Source organism: Thamnophis elegans, chromosome 5 (genome assembly GCF_009769535.1).
Source record: "Thamnophis elegans isolate rThaEle1 chromosome 5, rThaEle1.pri, whole genome shotgun sequence".
Taxonomy (NCBI): Eukaryota; Metazoa; Chordata; class Lepidosauria; order Squamata; family Colubridae; genus Thamnophis; species Thamnophis elegans.
The window spans coordinates 95,017,067-95,035,080 of NC_045545.1; the positions used below are offsets into that span (position 1 = coordinate 95,017,067).

The 18,014-nt window shown below is 43.3% G+C and overlaps 1 protein-coding gene across 1 annotated transcript in view; it reads right to left on the bottom strand.

Moving 5' to 3' along the window:
* Positions 1-817: 817 nt before the first annotated feature.
* Positions 818-18,014, bottom strand: part of TCEA2 (transcription elongation factor A2) — a 28,061-nt gene continuing 10,864 nt past the window's right edge. The window contains exons 5-10 of the mRNA XM_032217246.1: positions 10,415-10,548; positions 9,031-9,087; positions 7,118-7,272; positions 5,032-5,178; positions 3,841-3,912; positions 818-2,436 (exon numbers count right to left, since the gene is read on the bottom strand). Of these exons, the coding sequence (XP_032073137.1) occupies positions 2,428-2,436; positions 3,841-3,912; positions 5,032-5,178; positions 7,118-7,272; positions 9,031-9,087; positions 10,415-10,548 (574 nt within the window). The 3' untranslated portion in view covers positions 818-2,427. The remainder of the gene's footprint in view (positions 2,437-3,840; positions 3,913-5,031; positions 5,179-7,117; positions 7,273-9,030; positions 9,088-10,414; positions 10,549-18,014) is intronic.

An 18,014-nucleotide genomic window follows, 5' to 3' on the forward strand; every position in this document is an offset into this window, starting at 1 on the left:
TACTTTCTTGTTGTAACCTTGGTTACTAAATGGTTGTAAGTTGAGGACTTCCTGTTTTGAATTAAATTATTTCCTTGATCCCTATAATTTATTCACTGAGGATTAACCAAACAGTCTGTGTGAGAACAACACACTAAATCCCCCAAAATCTAACCGAGATTAGCCTTAACCAAATTAGCTTTTGGCGTAAATTACTTAATTGAACTGGATATTACGACTAGATTTGTGTCGAGAACATCGAAGAATTCCCGGGTTGAAAGGATTTTCCCGAGACATCATCACCATCTGGGGGACACCCATTCACATCCCTGTTAAGTTGCTCACCAAAGTGGTACTCATCTACCTACTTGAAGTTCGAACTGCTGGTTTGGCGGGAGCTGGAGCAAGGGATGGGAGCTCACCTGCCACATGGCAGCAACCGGGTCTCGAACGCCGGCCTGCCGATTGGCAGCCCAGCATCGTAGCCAGGTGAGCCACTGTGCTCCTGTGGGATGAAATAAAATACATTCCGTTCTTCGCGAAGGAAGTTTTATTGTTTTGCATTTGTGACTGTACATGGAACAGACAAAATCAAATTTCATATTGAGGGCCCGATGGACGAGATGTGGCAGCAGAGATACAAATAATCCAAGTTCCTTTGGGTGAAGCATCATTCCCAAATCATGAATTGATTGTTCAAGCTTTCATTTGCCTGGTAAGCTGGGATGACCGGAAGGGGGAAGATTGAAAACAATATTTCTCAAAGTTGGCAAACGTTCAGACAGGTGGACTTCAACTCCCAGAATTCCCCCAGCCAGCATAGCTGGCTGGGGGAATTCTGGGAGTTGAAGTCCACCTGTCTGTCAATGTCAGACACGTTGGTCTAAAATCTTGTTTTCCAACTCTTTTCTGAGAACTTAACAAAGTATTTAAATAGCAAACTTTCCCCCTTTTCCTCCCCTCACACCGCCAGGATTTGTTCATTTAACAAACTCAAAATACTTTTTGTGTTAATAACACTTGTACTTAAAAGGATGTGGACCATCCAAATGACCCACTCCCTCAAGTATAAAACGGCTCTCTTTTTCACATTTGCGTGGGTTCAGAACGCAGAGCCTCGTCCTACGTGGAAAACGGAAACTGGTGTGCAAATGCGATTGATTAGCAGAGGGCAGTTGTATTCCTAGCACACCCACAAAGAACACAGCAAAGTGAGGGATTTCAGATGCCACGGTCAAAATGGATGTAAGCCCAGCCATCTCTCCGTTTCACACCCGGAAGTTCTCCAAAGTCTCCAAAGCGGCAAACTTACAAAGATGGCAAGAAATTTGTATCTGCATCCCCACCCTTCCCACCCGACGGCAGAGACTCTGCTGAAATTAAAGCGATTTTCCTTGAAATACTTGAATTTCCCCCTTTCCTAGGTTTCTTTCGAAGCTCGCATTTTTCACCTCGTAAACTCAATGGCAAGAGAGCGTGCTGAAATTAAAAGTGGTTTTCCTACAAAGCACTTTTGAATTTTGAAATTTTGCCCCCCTTCCTCTTCCTGGTTTTCTTCCAAAGCTCACATTTTTCATCTCGTTAACTCGGTTGCAGCGTCTGCTGAAATTAAAGCGATTTTCCTAGAAACACTTTTCAATTTTGAAATTTTGCCCCCCGCCCCTTCCCCTTCCTATGTTTCTTTCGAAGCTCACATTTTTCATCTCGTAAACAACAGAGGCCAACTTTTCTAAGATATTTGGCTTCACCACCCAGGCAACGGGAGAATCTATAGCATATATTTCAATTGAAAACAAAACCAAAACGAAACCTTTTAACTCTTATTTCATATTCTTTCCAGCCCCCAAAACAAAAGGAAAGCAGGATGAGTAATACTTATTCGGTTAGAGGGGCTGGGAGGTTTTGAATCCTCAGACCCACCCACAGCCCCTTGGCACCGGCTTTTCAAACCGGGCAAGGTTTGTGCAACGAAAGCGGGAAAATGTCATCCTGCGAAACACAAAAGCAGCCTTGAACCCCAGGACGAGGGAGTGGGGTTAATACTGGTTGTAGCTTTGGAGAGTTGCACCCGGAGCCAAGGAGGGAGTCGCAAGAAGCTTCTGTACAAACTTTGAGGCTCGAAGCCCGGCCTTTTTAAGAGAAAACGAAACGAAACAAGAACGGGGGGAAAAATATATGGCTGTCCCACATTCTCACAATAAGCTGGCTGGTCCGGGTAAACTTTTCATCCGGTGCCATCCTGGGAGGCGTCTATTCCCAGTCGCTGTTACTCCCGACAGGTGTGCAGTCAGCCAGGCCCTCCTCACCTGGTTGATGTACAGAGCACAAAGCAAACTTGGCGACAAAACAGGACAAAAAATAAATAAATCTGCTGGCAGTACTTGCGGGAGTCCGTGGCAGAGCTCGGGGCCCTGAAATTGGCTGTGGCTGCTCCCCTCGGAGACGTTTTCAGCAGAACTGTAAGAAAGGGGAAAGGGATGTAGAGGCAGAAGCGATTGAGCCAAAGAGGCTGTTCTGCTGGATGGGAAGGGGGGGGGGGCACAGATGAACCAAGAGGGTGTGGCCGTTTGCTTTTTCCCTCGCAGAATGCTGGGCTTGTGATTCAGTTGGGGTGAAGCAAAAGGATGGAATTCAGGATGGAGGAGTCAAGTTAGTCATTGACCGGATCCTTCCTTCTTTCCTACCTACCTATCTACCTACCTACCTACCTACCTACCTTCCTTCCTTCCTTCTCCTTATTGCCTTCCTTCCTTCCTTCCTTCCCTCCCTCCCTCCCTCCCTCCCTCCCATATTTCTGCCTTCTTCCTCCCCCCCTTTCCCTTACTAATAAGTTAATAATACGGTCAAAAGGATGGAAATCAGGGAGGAGTGAAGTTAGTCAGTAACCGGATCCTTCCTTCTTTCCTACCTACCTTCCTTCCTTCTCATTGCCTTTCTTCCTTTCTTCCTTCCTTCCCTCCCTCCTTCCTTCCCATCTCTCTGCCTTCTTCCTTCTCTCCCCCCTGCCCTTTCCCTTACTAATAAGTTAATAATATGGTCAAAAGGATGGAAATCAGGATGGAAGGGTGAACTTAGTCAGTGAGCGGATCCTTTCTTCTTTCCTTCCTACCTTCCTTCCTTCTCATTGCCTTCCTTCCTTCCTTCCTTCCTTCCCTCCCTCCCTCCCTCCCTCCTTCCCATTTCTCTGCCTTCCTCCTTCTCTCCCTCCCTGCCCTTTCCCTTACTAATAAGTTAATAATACGGTCAAAAGGATGGAAATCAGGATGGAAGGGTGAACTTAGTCAGTGAGCGGATCCTTTCTTCTTTCCTTCCTACCTTCCTTCCTTCTCATTGCCTTTCTTCCTTCCTTCCTTCCTTCCTTCCCTCCCTCCCTCCCTCCTTCCCATCTCTCTGTCTTCTTCCTTCTCTCCCCCCTGTCCTTTCCCTTACTAATAAGTTAATAATACGGTCAAAAGGATGGAAATCAGGATGGAAGGGTGAACTTAGTCAGTGAGCGGATCCTTTCTTCTTTCCTTCCTACCTTCCTTCCTTCTCATTGCCTTTCTTCCTTCCTTCCTTCCTTCCTTCCCTCCCTCCCTCCCTCCTTCCCATCTCTCTGTCTTCTTCCTTCTCTCCCCCCTGTCCTTTCCCTTACTAATAAGTTAATAATACGGTCAAAAGGATGGAAATCAGGATGGAAGGGTGAACTTAGTCAGTGAGCGGATTACTTTTTTTTAAATTTGCCTCTTCAAAAGCTTGGTGCGTCTTGTACTCCAAAAAATACAGTAATTTGGGCTCAACCCGGGTTGTAAGTCCACAACGGCCTGTTTCAGGGTCGTAGGTCACGTCAGGGCCGGCCCGCAAGGCATGAAGATTGCTTACCTTCCAGCGATTTCCACATTCGTTACACACCACAAAGGTTGTCATTGGCTCATCCGAACTCCGGGTTTGCACCTGTGGGGATAAAACACAGGATAAGCCTCCACCAGGTGGCAGATTTCCAAAACTGTCAAATCACCATCTTTCCTCACCCCTTCCACATATCACAACTACAGGTAGACCTCGACTTACAACAGCTCATTGAACGACAGTTCAAAGTTACGTCGTCCCTGGAAAAAGCAACCCTGCCATTATTCCACAAGGAAAAATGGCAGCCTCCCCTTAACCATGTCATCAAAATTCAGAGGCTTGGCAACGGGTTCGTATTTATGACCGTCGCTGTGTCCCAGGGCCATGTGATCCACTTTCGTGACCTGACAAGCCAAGTCAGTGGGGAAACCATTCACTTAACAACTGAGTTATTAACATATCAACTGCAGTGATTCACCTAACAACAGCCTTGTGGCAAGAAAGGTCGCAAAACGGAGCATCATTCGCTTAACAAATGTCTCACTTAACAACAGAAATTTTGCCCCTCCATTATGGTTGTAAATCGAGGACTGAACGTATTCTGCCCTATTTTTAAAATTGTTCAATTCCATTTGTATGATTTTAACTTTTATATATTCATCCTGCCAACAAAAGTGCGTATAGTCAAGGTGATGGTTTTCCCAGTTGCAATGGATGGCTGTGAAGGTTGGACCATAAGGAAGGCTGAGCATAAGAAAGAATTGAGGCCTTTGAACTCTGGTGCTGGAGAAGACTCCTGCATTGAGTCCCTTGGACTGCAAGGCCATCCAACCGGTCAGTCCTAGAGGAGATCAACCCTGACTGCTCTTTAGAAGGCCAGATCCTGAAGAGGAAACTCAAAGACTTTGGCCACCTAATGAGAAGGAAGAAGGACTCCCTGGAGAAGAGCCTCATGCTGGGAAAGATGGAGGGCAAAAGAAGAAGGGGACAACAGAGAAGGAGGCGGCTGGATGGAGTCACCGAAGCAGCCGGCGTGAGCTTAAATGGACTCCGGGGGATGGTAGAGGACAGGAAGGCCTGGAGGAACGTGGTCCATGGGGTCGCGATGGATCGGATAGGACTTTACAAGTAACAACAAGTTTTATATGCTTTTTAACATTTGTAGGCCGCCCAGGATCCCTTTGGGGAAAGGAGATTTTAATGGTTTTAAACAGGAAGTCTCACCTGAGTGTAGGTGCAGTTCTTTTTCTTGCACTTGCCACAAGTGAAAAGGTCTGTCTGGGTCCCTCCAGTTTTGGCCATCTGATGCTCCCGGATGGCTTCCTTGGTCATGGCTTTGCGGATCTCTTTCAGTTCATTGCTGGCCATTTCCTGTCCAGGAAAGAACGCAAAGGGACACTTCACTACACGGAAGGGGAAAAGAGGCAGCAACCTCTGAAGTTGGAACCCAGAAACACTTCAAGCATTTGCTTAATTCAACATAGAACTGTAGGACTGGAAGGGACCTTGGAGGTCTTCTAGTCCAAACCTCTGCTCATGCAGGGGACATTATGCCATCCTGGATAAGTGGCTGTCCAAACTCTTCTTAAAGACTTCCAGTGTTGGCGCATTCACAACTTCTGGAGGCAACTTCTGTTCCACTGATTAATTGTTTTAACTGTCAGGAAGTTTCTCCTTAGTTCTAAATTGCTTCTCCTTGATTAGTTTCCACCCACTGCTTCTTGTCCTGCCCTCAGGTATTTGAAGAGTAAGTCAATCCTCTCTTCTCTGGGATAGCCCTTCAACTTCCAGTACTGTGGTACTCAAAAGCTTTGAAACTTATTGAATTGCATTTTGACATGAACATTTTGTCCTGGTAGTCATCATTTGTTTGGTACTCAACTCACAAGCTAGAAGTTATCGCTGTCAGCTGCTTTGTGACTCAGTATATTATCCCTGATGGATAAAATTTGTTTAGTACTCATCATTAATTGATTCCAGGAGGCGCAAGGAGTACCAACAAATTTTAACCATCAGGTTAAATAATATAGTGAGTCCCAAGGCAGCCGACAGCGATAAATTCTAGCTTGTGAGTTGAGTACCAAACAAATGATGAGTATCGGGACAAAATGTACTTTTATTATCCAATTCAACATGTTTATGACCATTGCAGCATTCAAAGGATTTGGCAATCAGTATATATTTAGAATAGCTGCAGCCACTTGCGAACTTCCAAGGGGGTCAACGGGGAAAGGCGCATTCTCTTTAACGACCACAGCAAAAACTGGTCATAAAAACTCATTCAACGTTTACATTGTGTAGCACCAGACATTCCGATTCCAAATGTGGTCGTAAAGAGGAGTTAGTTGAAAGATGGGCAGGTCTTTCAAATAAATCAATAAAACATGCCGGGGCGCTTTTTAAAAACAAAAGTGGGCACCTTGGGACTAGATATAGGTAGTCCTCGACTTACAACAGTTCATTTAGTGACTGTACAAAGCTACAACAGCACTGAAAAAAGTGAGCCAGGACCGTTTTTCACACTTACGACAGTTGCAGCGTCCCCAGGGCCACGTGATCAAAATTCAGATGCTTGGCAACTGCCTCGTATTTGTGACGGCTGCAGTGTCCCCGGGACCACGTGATCCCCTTCTGCGACCTTCTGACAAGCCAAGTCAACGGGGGAAGCCAGATTCACTTAACAACCGGGTTACTCACCTATTAACTGCAGTGATTCACTTAACAACCGAGGCAAGAAAGGTCAAAAAATGGGGCAAAGGCTCACTTGTCTCACTTGACAAGAGACATTTTGGGCTCAACTGTGGTCGTAAGTTGAGGACTACCTGTGCTTGCACAGCAAAAGAATCGATCCAATCCAGATGTTTTAAGCCTCCTCAGGTCTTCCTATCTCCTGTCAGACCTGCCCCATCTTTTCTTTTGGATCTTTGGCCTGCCACACTTTCTATTATTGTACTATGCCTTTTTCTATTGTGGGAAAATGGGAGGGGGGATCGTAAGGAGTTAGATGCTATGTAGCCATAACAAAATCCTTTCTAGAAAGCCAAGGTCATCCTTTGTCTCTGCACCTGACCAGAACTAGATGGGTGGAACTGCCAGGATGGCAGTGGAAGATTGGACCACATAATGGGCTGGTGGGTGTGGGGGCAGGATCTTGAACTTTCAACTGGGTGGGGAAAACCGGGAAGCTTTCAGATTCGGGTTTCCCCAGATGTGCCAACATGGCTCTCCTAATAAATTGGAACTTTGAGCAATACTTTGCCTTGGACTCTGATTTAATTTTGGATGCTATTTGGAACCCTGACAGTCTCACCTCTGAGGTCATCACCGCAATTTGTTCGGGGGTGATCACTCCACACAAGACATTCTTTCGCAGGTCCGGGTTCTTGGAGTCCTTGAGGTTGGAGAGGCGGCTCCTGATCCGATTTTTGTACTTCAAATCTGTGTTCTTCACATCTTGGAATATAAGTTCAGGTGCCATTAAGGACCATCAACACAGAGAGATGTGGGTTTGCTGGAGCTCCCGCCAGAATCTTATCAACACATCAGGAATGTGTCTATGTATTCGCACACTAAGAGAGGGACCCCAAAGCTTCAGGATTGAGGTAGTTATTTTATCAAGGGTCTGCCTTTTCTGACCTAGGCTTCCCTGAAAAGCACGAGGCAGAGTCCTGGTCCCGACAAAACCCCTTTTATTAAACGAATGTGAATTCCTCTCATTCACCTTCAGCAAAGGCCTGGCAAACAGTCTTTCAAAGGAGTATTTATGACCACAGACCTTATCTAGCTTGGAAAGCTGCCATGCAAATATTTTTTCAAATGAAGTGTTGTGCAAGGAAAGACTGGGCACAGAGTCTCTGAGATTCACGGACAGATCTTCACACTCCTGAAACGAATGAAGAAATTGTTTCCTGCAAATGCCCCCTCCCCTTTCTCTCCTCTTTTATTTCCTATGGGAGGGGCCATTCACCGTCCACCTGTGGCTTAACTCCCAAGTCGACCCTGATTTCTGAGCCGTTCTTTTCTTCTGGCAGCTCTGCACGTGCGCACACTGGGAACAGGCTCCAGCTGTTCCTCTGCCTCACTGCTGTCTAGCTCCGAAGGCAGCTGATCACTGCCAGATGGCTTCAGCCTCCGACACGGAGCCTTCGTCCAAGCCTTCCCCAGGACTGGCTCATGCGCCTCCCAAATCTCACTATCCAACTCTGCTGCCAGCTCCATTGGCCGCTGGCGGGCCACAAGAAGTCACCATAAATGAACAGAAGACCTGACGGATGTCCCAAAGGTGCTTTTTCAGGAGGCAACTGGACTTTCTTGTTTTTTCCTTGACGTTTTGCTTGTCATCCAAGAAGCTTCTTCAGCTCTGACTGGATGGTGGGGGAATGGAAGGATTGATACTCCTTGCAGACAGCTGGACATTTGCATCCTTTTAGAGGGTCCTTGATGCCACTTGGAGGCTCATCTGTGTCCTCAGGGTCACCTGAGTGGTGCAAATGGACATGGAACCCTCTTGACTGCAGGATGTTTTTCTGCCCAGGGTCCCTTCCCTGTTGAAGACACGCGTGTGAGGCTGCCGGGGATGAGTCTGGGTTGTCTGCATCTCCAATGGGAGGCAAAACTTATCTTCAAAGAAAAAAAAAAGACAAGGAAGTCCAGTGGCCTCATGAAAAAGCACCTTTGGGACAACCACGACCTGGATGATGGAGAATCTCCATAGACCTTTAACCCCTGCTGGAGTTTCCACATGCATAATACCTTTACCCTAATTGATCCATGGGTCAAAAACGAGCAAAATATGGCCCATTTTTAGTTCATTTCTGCCCTCCCCAGGCCCCAGGAGTACTCTGGAAGCCTCCTAAAGACTATGCACGTCCATTTTTGCATAGGGGGCGAGGTTTCAGGAGGCCAAAAATGCTGTATTCCGTGTATAAGACGCACCCAGATTTTCACTCTCTTTTTAAGGGAAAAAGATACGTCTTATACTCCCAAAAATACAGTAACCTCTGAATCAGAATCCTGTATTTTATTTTATTTTTTTGTTTTAGGTTGTTGGAAGAAATGTGGTAACTTCCTACAAGGTGATACCCTCAGATGTCTGGGATTCAATTTTCAAGGCCTTTAACATGCCTAAAGGAGGGTAAGGGGACTGCAGGCCAAAACATCTGAATATCAGGTTACGTATCTCTTCAGTTTGGTTTCCTGATACCACAAACAAGGAAAGGATATATTCTTCAATCTGCCCAGCAAGTTGCTCACAGTCAGCACCAATGGCCACATAGTCATCTGTAAGGGAAAAAAGGAGCACAATAGGAATATTTAAGAGTGGCTATTACAGGGAGTCCTCAATTTACAACCGTTCATTTGGCGACCGTTCAAAGTTACAAGGGGATTGAAAAAAGTGACTTATGATCATTTATCGCACGTATGACCACTGTTAGGAATATAATTCTAACGGTTGGGTTGGCAATATATAAATCATGTAACAATGTTGTACCTGTTTCTTTAAAGCATACTGTAAAATGTGATTGGTTACCGTTTCCTCAATCGGCCATAAGAGGGAGCCAGAATGACTGTTAGCTCTCTGTTTCGTTTGATGATGGGATGATCTGATCTGAGTGTTTTGGAAGCTGGCTGTTAGAAAGTGCCGTGAGCTATTGTAAGTTTTGCAACTGTTAGCAAACTTTGAGTACTGAACTGATTGTATGCTACTGGACTATGTTATTTGGATTATCCCTTAACTGAAAGACGTTGATGACTGACTGTCTTATCCATGTATGACTTGGACTGTTTGATGGACTCTGATACCTCTATGGATGGATAGATGATAGATAGATATGTACGTAGGTAGGTAGGTAGGTAGATGGGTGGGTGGGTGGGTGGATGGATGGATGGATGGATGGATGGATAGATAGATGATAGATAGATATGTACGTAGGTAGGTAGGTGGTTAGAGAGAGAGAGAGAGAGAGAGAGACGGAGGGAGGCAGGGAGGGAGGGATGAGAGGGGAGAGGGGGAGAGAGAGAGAGATACCGATAGATAGATAGATAGATAGATAGATAGATAGATAGATAGACAGACAGACAGACAGACAGACAGACAGACAGACAGACAGACAGACAGACAGAATATCTACAGATGTATACCTATAGGTATTTATGGATGGATGGATGGATGGATGGATGGATGTGTATATATATATATAGAACATATGTATATGGGTGGGTGGATAAATGGATGGATGGAAAGATGATAAGATACTTTTGAGAGTGGGCATCAGAATTTCATTTTTAATGTATGCCACTGTGTACACAGAAAAAGTGACAATAGAGGTCATCTTATTTTATTGTGAATAAGATGAACATTACATACACCGGTAGTTGTGTTCAGTACTAGAAGGGAAAAGTGTTTAAGAAAGAAAAAAACAGGAGAAACAAGGCATGCCTAAGCGCACCAGCGTGACTAACGTCCTTGTCCTACTGTCCCCATTTATCTGTACCCATTTCCTGCGTTCTTATCCCTGTTTATTCTGATTCCTGCGACTGTATCTTGTACATGAGGGACAAACTACATAAATAAATAAAATAAACACTCATTTCTCCTGGGACTTACTGTCTGTCTGGAGAGCTGAAGTTAACATTTCTCGGCATTTGCCTCGAACTGTGTCACACGTGATGGGCACTGGGGGGAAAGTGGTGATTTTGGGAGTGGTGGGAGTTTTTACGGACTCCTGCCTTTTGATGGAGCTGAAAGAGAAAACAAACCTGTCAGGATTTTTTGAGGTAGAATTCTGTATTTCTAGACGTTTCGAAGCCTCCCTCCTATTTTACCTGCAACATTATTTATTCTTTCCAAGTCTTTGGAATATAGAAAATAATCTCCAAACCTTTCTTGCGGTGTTCCCCACATCTCTGAATCACAGGATTAAACTCACTAAAAGGTTTTAGATGAATTCAAGAAGAGAGTTTTGAAAATTCAACTAATGAGACGGTGAAAATGTAAATGAGGAGAACTTTTAAGCATTTAGACAATTGAGCATAGTGACACCCCTTTTTTTACAAAATTGGCAAAAACAACTGCAGTGATTCACTTAACAACCGTGGCAAGAAAGGTCTTAATGTAGGGCAAAACTCACTTAACAACTATCTCACTCAGCAACAGAAATTTTGGGCTAAAATTAAAGTTAAAAATAGCCTTTATAGGCACAAGCTTGTAACATTAATGTGGTTTTTTGCCACTATATGTGGTTGGCCCCAGGGTGGATTTGATTTAAATCAAGTCGACTTATATCGAAATTGAAATCACTCGTAAAAGGGCTTGATTTAAATCAACTTGATTTAAATCATCATTTTTAAAGAGCAACTGTAGTCTCTGTCCTGCAGCGGCTCCTCCTCTGACCTGCTATTGGCTCACCGACTGTCCCAATATTAGAGCCGAGGTGGCGCAGTGGTTAGGGTGCAGTACTGCAGGCCACTTTAGCTGACTGTGATCTGCAGTTCAGCGGTTCAAATCTCACCGGCTCAAGGTCGACTCAGCTTTCCATCCTTCCGAGGTGGGTGAAATGAGGACCCGGACTGTGGGGGCAAGTTGCTGACTCAATTTGCTAAAAAATTTGTAAACCGCTTAGAGAGGGCTGAAACCCCTATGAAGCGGTATATAAGTCTAATAAATAAATAAATAAATAAATAAATAAATAAATAAATATTGCAGAATATACAGCCTCAGGCAATTTGCTAAAAAATTTGTAAACCGCTTAGAGAGGGCTGAAAGCCCTATGAAGTGGTATATAAATCTAATAAATAAATAAATAAATAAATAAATAAATATTGCAGAATATACAGCCTCAGGCTACAGAATGAAGATCCAGTTCATGCTGAATAAACTCAATTATTAATGTCGCTTAAATAGAAAACCATTTTTGGAAAGATTTTTACTCCAAAAGCATTTTATTAAAATAAATTAATTTTTAAAAACCTGATTTAAATTTAAAAAAAACCTGATTTAAATTTTTAAAAAAATCTGATTTTTTAAAAAAATGTAAAACAAAGTCATCAATTTTTATCCACCCTGGTTGGCCCTGATGTGAAGGAGTCTCAAAGGTGCTTTTTTTTTTTTTGAGAAAGTGTTTTATTGTTTTAGTTAAACAAAAAAAAACAAGAAAAAAAATCATCTTTCGTTACATCTTGTTGAAAGCGTATCGATTGGTTACAAATATATTCCGTGGGTTTCTGCCACAATCCTTACATATACTTCATTCATGTCGAGTTGTACATTTTAAGTCAAGAAAGAAAAATTATGTATTTTACTATCCCTGTACCACAATTCTCATTTGGTTACCATTATTTAAACATGTTTTTATCTAGAATCATTTATATTTAAAGACACAACCACCTACTGGCATTCATTTGCAGTTTCAATAGATCTCCAGTACCATTACACCTTTACGACATGTTCTAAAACAAATTCAGTTAAGTAAGAGATCTAAGCATTTCCCCACCCCATAACACACCTGTATCATTAAATATTATCCATTAACATTTCCTTGTTATTATTGTAGTTGACTCAAAAGTTATTTACTGTTTATCTCACCTCTCCTCTTTTTCAAGAGGCAACTGGACTTTCTGGTTTTTCTTTGAAAACGTTTCGCTTCTCATCCAAGAAGCTCAGAGGGGTCCCATTGTAAGATTTCATCAGCAGTTTCCTTATCATCCAAATCCTTGGCTTAAAGGTTGACATTCATTCAGATCAGGAACATCCATTTTTCCCAATTTTTTGTAAAAAAAAAATCCAGCAGTATCCTGTTCCAACAATGGTCAACACAATAGAGGTAGTCCTCGACTTATGACCACGAGGGAGTCCAACATTTCCATTGCTAAGCAAGACAATTGCTAAATGAGTTTTTCCCCCATTTTACAAGCTTTCGTGCCACAGTTGTTAAGTGAATCAATGCAGTGGTTAAGTTAGCAACGCAGCTGTTAAGGGGAATCTGGTTTCCCATTGACTTTGCTTGCCAGAAGGTCGCTAAAGGGGATCACGTGACACACACACACACACACACACACACACACACACACACACACGGGACACTGCAACCGGTCACAAATATGAGTTAATTGCCAAGCATCTGAATTTTGATCACGTGACCATGGGGATGCTGTAACGGTTGTAAGTGTGAAAAATACTCAGGAGTCACTTTTTTCAGTGCGGTTGTAGCTTTGGAGGGTCACTAAATGAACTGTTGTAAGTCAAGGACTCCCTGTATTTGTGGGAAGCCTTTAAGCAAGACAAGAAGGCTACTGCTCCCCTACAGGTGACCTGGAGCCCAGAAACCAAGCAAATCAACAGCTCTTCTCCATAAAGCATTTCTTCAATTGAAAATGGGATGGGATGGAATGGAATAGAATAGAAAACAGAGTTGGAAGGGACCTTGGAGGTCTTCTAGTCCAACCCTCTGGCGCTCAGGCCTCTTTCTCTCTTCAAATATCCCTTTTTGCAATTTTTGGGGAATCCGCCAGAATAGAATATAAAATAGAATATATAAAATACAATTTAGAATAGAATAAGAATGAATAGAATAAAAATAAGGATAGGATAGGACAGGATAGAATGGAATGGAACAGAATAGAAAACAGAGTTGGAAGGGACTTTGGAGGTCTTCTAGTCCAACTCCCTGGCACTCAGGCCTCTTTCTCTCTTCAAATATCCCTTTTTGCAATTTTGGGGAATCTGCCAGAATAGAATAGGAAATAGAATAAAAATAGAATAGAATATATAATATAGAATAAAGAATAAGAATAAATAGAATAAGAATAGGATAGAATACAGAGTTGGAAGGGACCTTGGAGGTCTTCTAGTCCAACCCCCTTGCACTCAGGCCTCTTTCTCTCTTCAAATATCCCTTTTGCAATTTTGGGGAACCTGCCAGAATAGAATATAAAATAGAAATAGAATAGAATATATAAAATAGAATATAGAATAAGAATAATTAGAATAAGAATAGGACAGGATAACAGAGTTGGAAGGGACCTTGGAGGTCTTCTAGTCCAACCCCCTGCTTAGGCAGGAAACCTAATACCATTTCAGACAAATGGTCATCCAATCCCTTCTTTAAAAATTCTTTCATTCAATTGCTTCATGTCGCTATCTTAGCTATAAGCTTTACTTCCTAAAGACATTTTAGAAAAGACTACATTTTGAGTGGATCGTGTAATCAGGGGAAGCAAGAAAAAATCCTTCCGATCGACGGGAAACAACGCCACTGGATCAGTGGTAATCATCAAGCCAATACCTGGATGTACAGATTGCTCCCTTATGAAAAACGTTTATGAAAAACAGGAGAGGCGGAGAGAAATATCCGATATCAATTGAATCGAATAGGTCACAAGGGGACGAGTTCTTTTTATAATTAAAAAAGAAATCCACCAAAGACGATAAAGGGAGCACATCGGGGTCCCTGCAGATTCCCTGACATGCTTGTGAGCAAGAGATCGCAGCTCCTGTTCATTTCAACAGATCCATAATGTCAAGTGTTTAGAAAACAGATCCTGGGGCATGTGCAGGTAGTCCTCGACTTACAACGGCTCAGTGACCATTCGAACAGCACTGAAAAAAGGAACTTGTGAACAATTTTCAGACTTATCACCATTACAGCAGCCCCCAGGCTCACGCGATTTACAGTTGAATGCTTGACCACTGACTCACATTTATGACGGTTGCAGTATCCCAGGGTCCCTTTTGCAACCTTCTGATGAGCAAAGTCAATGGGAAAACCAGATTCACTTAACAACCGTGTCACTAACTTAAGAACTGCAGTGGTTCGTTTAAGAAATGTGGAAAGTAGTAATATAGGGCAAAACTCACTTAACAAATTGCTAGCAACATACATTTTGGGCTCAATTGTGGTCGTAAGCCGAGGACTACCTGCAGTGTCTAGAATAAACTTTCTATAACATCGATACCGGTTGTCCTTGACTTATGACCACAACTGAGACCAGAAATGTCCATTGCTAAGCAAGGCAGTGGTTAACACAGCCCATTTTACGGTGTGCTTTGCCTTGATTGCTAAGTGAATCACTGAAGTTATTATGTGAATCAGCCAGTCATTAAGTGAATCTGGATTGTTCCGCTGACCTTGCTTGTTGGAAGCCAGCTGGGAAGGTCACAAATGGGGATCACGTAACCCGGGGGACACTGCAACTGTTGTGAAATGCCCAGATTTTGACCACAGGTATTTGCCACTGTCGCAGATCACGTGACTGTGGTGATACTGGGACAGTCTTAAGTGCGAGGACCAATCATAAGTCACTGTTTTACTGCTGTTGTAACTTTGAATGGTCTCTAAATAAATAGATGAAGGTTGAGAACTACTTGTATATCCAAATCTTCGCTTCTATCTAGTTCTGTTCTACATTTAGGCAACAAAAACGAAATGCACAGGGACAGTATAGGTGGTACCTTCCTCAACAGTAGTAACTGTGAAAGGGATCTTGGAGTCCTAGTGGAGAACCATTTAAATAGGAGCCAGCCGTGTGCAGCAGCTGCCAAAAAAGCCAACACAGTTCTAGGCTGCATCAACAGAGGGATAGAATCAAGATCACGTGAAGGGTTAATACCACTTTATGAGGCCTTGGTAAGGCCACACTTGGAATACTGCATTCAGTTTTGGTCACCATAATTTTAAAAAAAGATTTGGAGACCCTAGAAAGAGTGCAGAGATGATGATTCAACTAAGATGATTAGGGGACCGGAGGCTAAAACATACAAAGAACAGTTGCTGGAATTGGGTATGTCTAGTTTGATGAAAAGAAGGACTAGGGGTGACATAGCAGCGTTCCGATATTTGTGGGGCTGCCACAAAGAAGAAGGGTTTAACATTCTCCAAAGCACCTCAAGGCAAGATAAGAAAGAAAAAAATGGATGGAAATTAATCAAGGAGAGAAGCAGCCTGGAATTAAGGAGAAATTCCTAACAGTTACAATAATTAATCAGTGGAATCACTTGCTTACAGTAGTTGTAAATGCTCCAACACCAGATGTTTGAAGTGGTGGGGTTTCCTGCCTAAGCAGAGGGTTGGACTAGAAGACCTCCAAAGTCCCTTCCAACTCAGTTATTCTATTCTATTAAGTATAAGTATCTTTACTGTCATTGTACTTAAATACAATGAAATTGGTTATACAATGAATTTGGTTGAAAGTGGTCTATTCTATTCCATTCTATTCTAGCATTCTATGTTGAAAGTGCTCCTTCCAATTACTCTGTAAAGTAGGTCCATTTTATGAGCTCCATATGCTGTGACAGACATGTTTTTTATCTTATAATTAGAGGCTCATGGTTTTCCTAAGACAAGTAAGGAATTTGCCCCCCCCAAAAACAAAATCTGGACAGTAGATATCTCAAAAGGCAAGTAGGGTGCATAAAAGTATTAAACAACCGTGTGCAGCACAAACCTTGTGGAACTTAATTCATGGCTATGTATCTAATGTAATACAGAATAATCTGAGTAATTCCACCGCTAATGCCAATTAATTTGAGCATGGGGAGCATTTAATCTTTAGCAGCCTCCATTTAAGTGGCTTATCCAGATGGCATTAGCTTCTTCATGGTTCAACAGCAACAGCGCTTAAGACTTATATTCCACTTCACAGTGCTTCCCGGCCCTCTCTAAGCGGTTTTACAGAGTCAGTGTATTGCCCCCAACAATCAGGGTCCTCATTTGACCGACCTCGGAAGGATGGAAGGATGAGTCGACCTTGAGCCTGTCAGAATCAAACTTCTGGCAGCTGGCATTTAGCAGAAGTAGCCTGCGGTACTGCATTCTCACCCCTGCACCACAAGATACAATAGCAATAGCAGTTGGACTTATATACCGCTTCATAGGGCTTTCAGCCTCTCTAAGCGGTTTACAGAGTCAGCACATTGCCCCCAACAACAATCCGGGTCCTCATTTTACCCACCTCAGAAGGATGGAAGGCTGAGTCGACCCTGAGCCACTGAGATTAGAACAGCCAAACTGCAGAACTGCAGTCAGCTGAAGTAGCCCGCAGTGCTGCATTTAACCACTGCGCCACCTCGGCTCATACAGGTAAATCAGAGAGGTTGCCACAAAGAGGAGAGGGTCAACTTATTCTCCAGACAAGAAGCAACGGATGGAAACTAATCAAGGAGAGAAGCAATCTGGAATTAAGGAGAAACTTCTTAATGGTGAGAACAATCAACCAGTGGAACAACTTGACACCGGAAGTTGTGGGAGCTACAACACTGGAGGTTTTTAAGAGACTGGAGAGCCACTTGTCTGGAATGGTATAGGGTCTTCTGCTTGAGCAGGGGGTTAGACTAGAAGACCCCCAATGTCCCTTCCCGCTCTATTCCGATTGATTCATTGAATTGCCTTCTACACAACAGCAGTAACCATTAAGTAAGAGTTCTGAGTAGCTTCAACATCCACTGTGCAAAGAATCTCCTGAATCTTAAAAGCGGTGCAAATGCTGACATAGGTTGGGCTGATAAGGAACAGGTCACAGGGACTTATGACCATTTTTCACCCTTACGACCCTTGCAGCATCCCCATGGCCACATGGTCAAAATTCAGACGCTGGGCAACTGTTATGATGATTGCTGCGTTGATCAGCTTTTGCGACTTTCTGACGAGCAAACTCAACAGGGAAGCCAGATTCACTCAACAACCGTGGGGCTAACTCAACAACTGCAACGATTCACTGAACAACGGTGGCAAGAAAGGTCGTAAAATGGGGCAAAATTCATTGAGCAAATGTCTCGCTTGGCAACAGAAATTGTGGGCTCAATTATGGTGGTACACCCATATCTTTCATGACCTCAACCAACTGGATAGCCACTTATCTGGAATGGTATAGGGCAGGGGTCTCCAAACTTGGCAACTATAAGACTTGTGGACAGAATTTTCCAGCCAACAGAGCTGGGGCAGAGCTGGCTGGAGAATTCTGGGAGTTGAAGTTCAAAAGTCTTAAAAGTTGCCAAGTTTGAAGACTTCTGGTATAGGGTCTTCTGCTTGAGCCAGGGGTTGGACTAGAAGACTTCCGAGGTCCCTTCCATCTCTGTTATTCTGTTATTTGTACTTTGATTCAGGTCCTGAGGATACAGATAAACCTCCAAGTGGCCTCAATGACTCTTAGAGAGAGTGCTAACAACCACATGACTGCAAATAATATAAATCCTTCCATTCCCCACTACTCAG